Source organism: the organism of the source record quoted next, assembly GCF_019968985.1.
Source record: "MAG: Porospora cf. gigantea B chromosome Unknown PgB_NODE_8667_length_1360_cov_131.608, whole genome shotgun sequence".
NCBI lineage: Eukaryota > Apicomplexa > Conoidasida > Eugregarinorida > Porosporidae > Porospora > Porospora cf. gigantea B.
Genome location: NW_027179312.1, coordinates 1 through 1,360, shown reverse-complemented (window position 1 = coordinate 1,360; position 1,360 = coordinate 1). Strand labels below are relative to the sequence as shown.

The 1,360-nt window shown below is 54.3% G+C and overlaps 2 protein-coding genes across 2 annotated transcripts; both read right to left on the bottom strand.

Annotated features, from left to right (window-relative positions):
- Nucleotides 1-83: 83 nt before the first annotated feature.
- On the bottom strand, nucleotides 84-495 carry KVP17_003365 (uncharacterized protein; the record flags this gene model as incomplete). The annotated part of the gene is made up of 1 exon (XM_068520557.1): nucleotides 84-495. A coding segment is annotated over one exon (412 nt), but the record flags the coding sequence as incomplete, so codon positions are not given.
- Nucleotides 496-917: 422 nt separating this feature from the next.
- KVP17_003364 (uncharacterized protein) lies at nucleotides 918-1,313 on the bottom strand (the record flags this gene model as incomplete). The annotated part of the gene is made up of 1 exon (XM_068520556.1): nucleotides 918-1,313. One exon carries the CDS (start codon nucleotides 1,311-1,313, stop codon nucleotides 918-920), a length of 396 nt encoding a protein of 131 aa, XP_068371360.1.
- Between the last annotated feature and the right edge of the window lie 47 nt (nucleotides 1,314-1,360).

Genomic DNA, 1,360 nt, shown 5'->3' with positions numbered 1-1,360 from the left:
CCCCCCCCCCCCCCCCCCCCCCCCCCCCCCCCCCCCCCCCCCCCCCCCCCCCGCAGCTGCGGCATCTGGTGCTGGGGCTGCACCGCCAGGAGCTGCAGTGGTGGCAGCTGGATCGTCCTGCATAAAGCTCTCGTCGCTGTCAGAGTCTTCGTCGGCACTGGGCTCGTTTTCTTCGGGGTCCTCCACAAAGGTGTCTGCGTCCATCGCGAAATCCCACACCTCACGAGGTGGTTGAAGGAGCATGAGTCTCAGATACCTTCTTGGCTGGGGTCGTACTCTCGTAATGACCACACCAGTTGGAGATGACACCTCTGGTCCCATTGTAGGGACAGGGCGGACAGGGTCGCTGAGAGGTTTTCCGAGCTTTCGAATGAAATCAGTTCCGAAAAGCTTTGCCAGCCTTCGACTTCCTCGAATGACAGCTCGCAGTGGATCATTATCAGAGTTTCCAGTGGGCATTCCGATGTCCTTGGTCACAACGGTTAGTCGTTTCATGGCAACTGGCGCTGTGTCCTCTGGGTAAACCCTGGTGTGTAGAGTCTCAGAAAATCCCACCATCCGTAGGGCGGTGCTGACACTTCGAGCTTTCTGCTTGCGTCCTTGACCATATTTTTAACTCTGTTCTGAGGCGAGGCGCGATCTTCACAACCAACAGCTTCTCCCATGCCATTTTCCGGCTGGCCTTCCTCTTCAGAAGGCTCCAGGTCAGAATGTTTCACGTGTGGTTCAGACTCCGGAAATTGCAACGGACCATCAGGCAGCTGCTTGCGACTAGACGAATCACCCACTGAATTGATTTTAACGAAGACGATCCTCGAGTCTACATCATAGGGTTCACCAAGCACGAGAGGGAACAACAGAGCAAAAGGTGTCGCAAGCTTCGCCATGAATTAAAATTCGGCCGGCAATATCTATCATCATAGATTCGGAGGTGACATTCTTATTCTATGTTGGGATGGGTGTTGTGGTTGAGCGACTCGAATGTTGACTTGTTGAGCCATCTGGGGGTTCATCTGCATTTGCTGCATGTATTGTTGGTGGGCCAACTTCTGCTGCTCAAATTGCTGCTGAGCTGCTTGCTGCTGGATGAACTGCTTTTGCTGTGGAGTCATGTGTTGCATTTGGGTGTCGCTGCCTGGAACAGGTGGTGTCTGGTATGTGGGAGGAAACGGCATCCTTGTTTGTGGTACATGAGGCTGGGGACTGGGTTCCTTTTCTGATGCCGCTTTTCGCTCGGCGAAACTCTGCTCGTGGTAGTAGTGCATGAGCAGCTCTAGCGTACGTAATGTACGCAGTCGCAGCTCCTCCGGCATGCAAATCGACTCCTCACAAGTCTCATGTTGGACGGCCTGGTAATAAG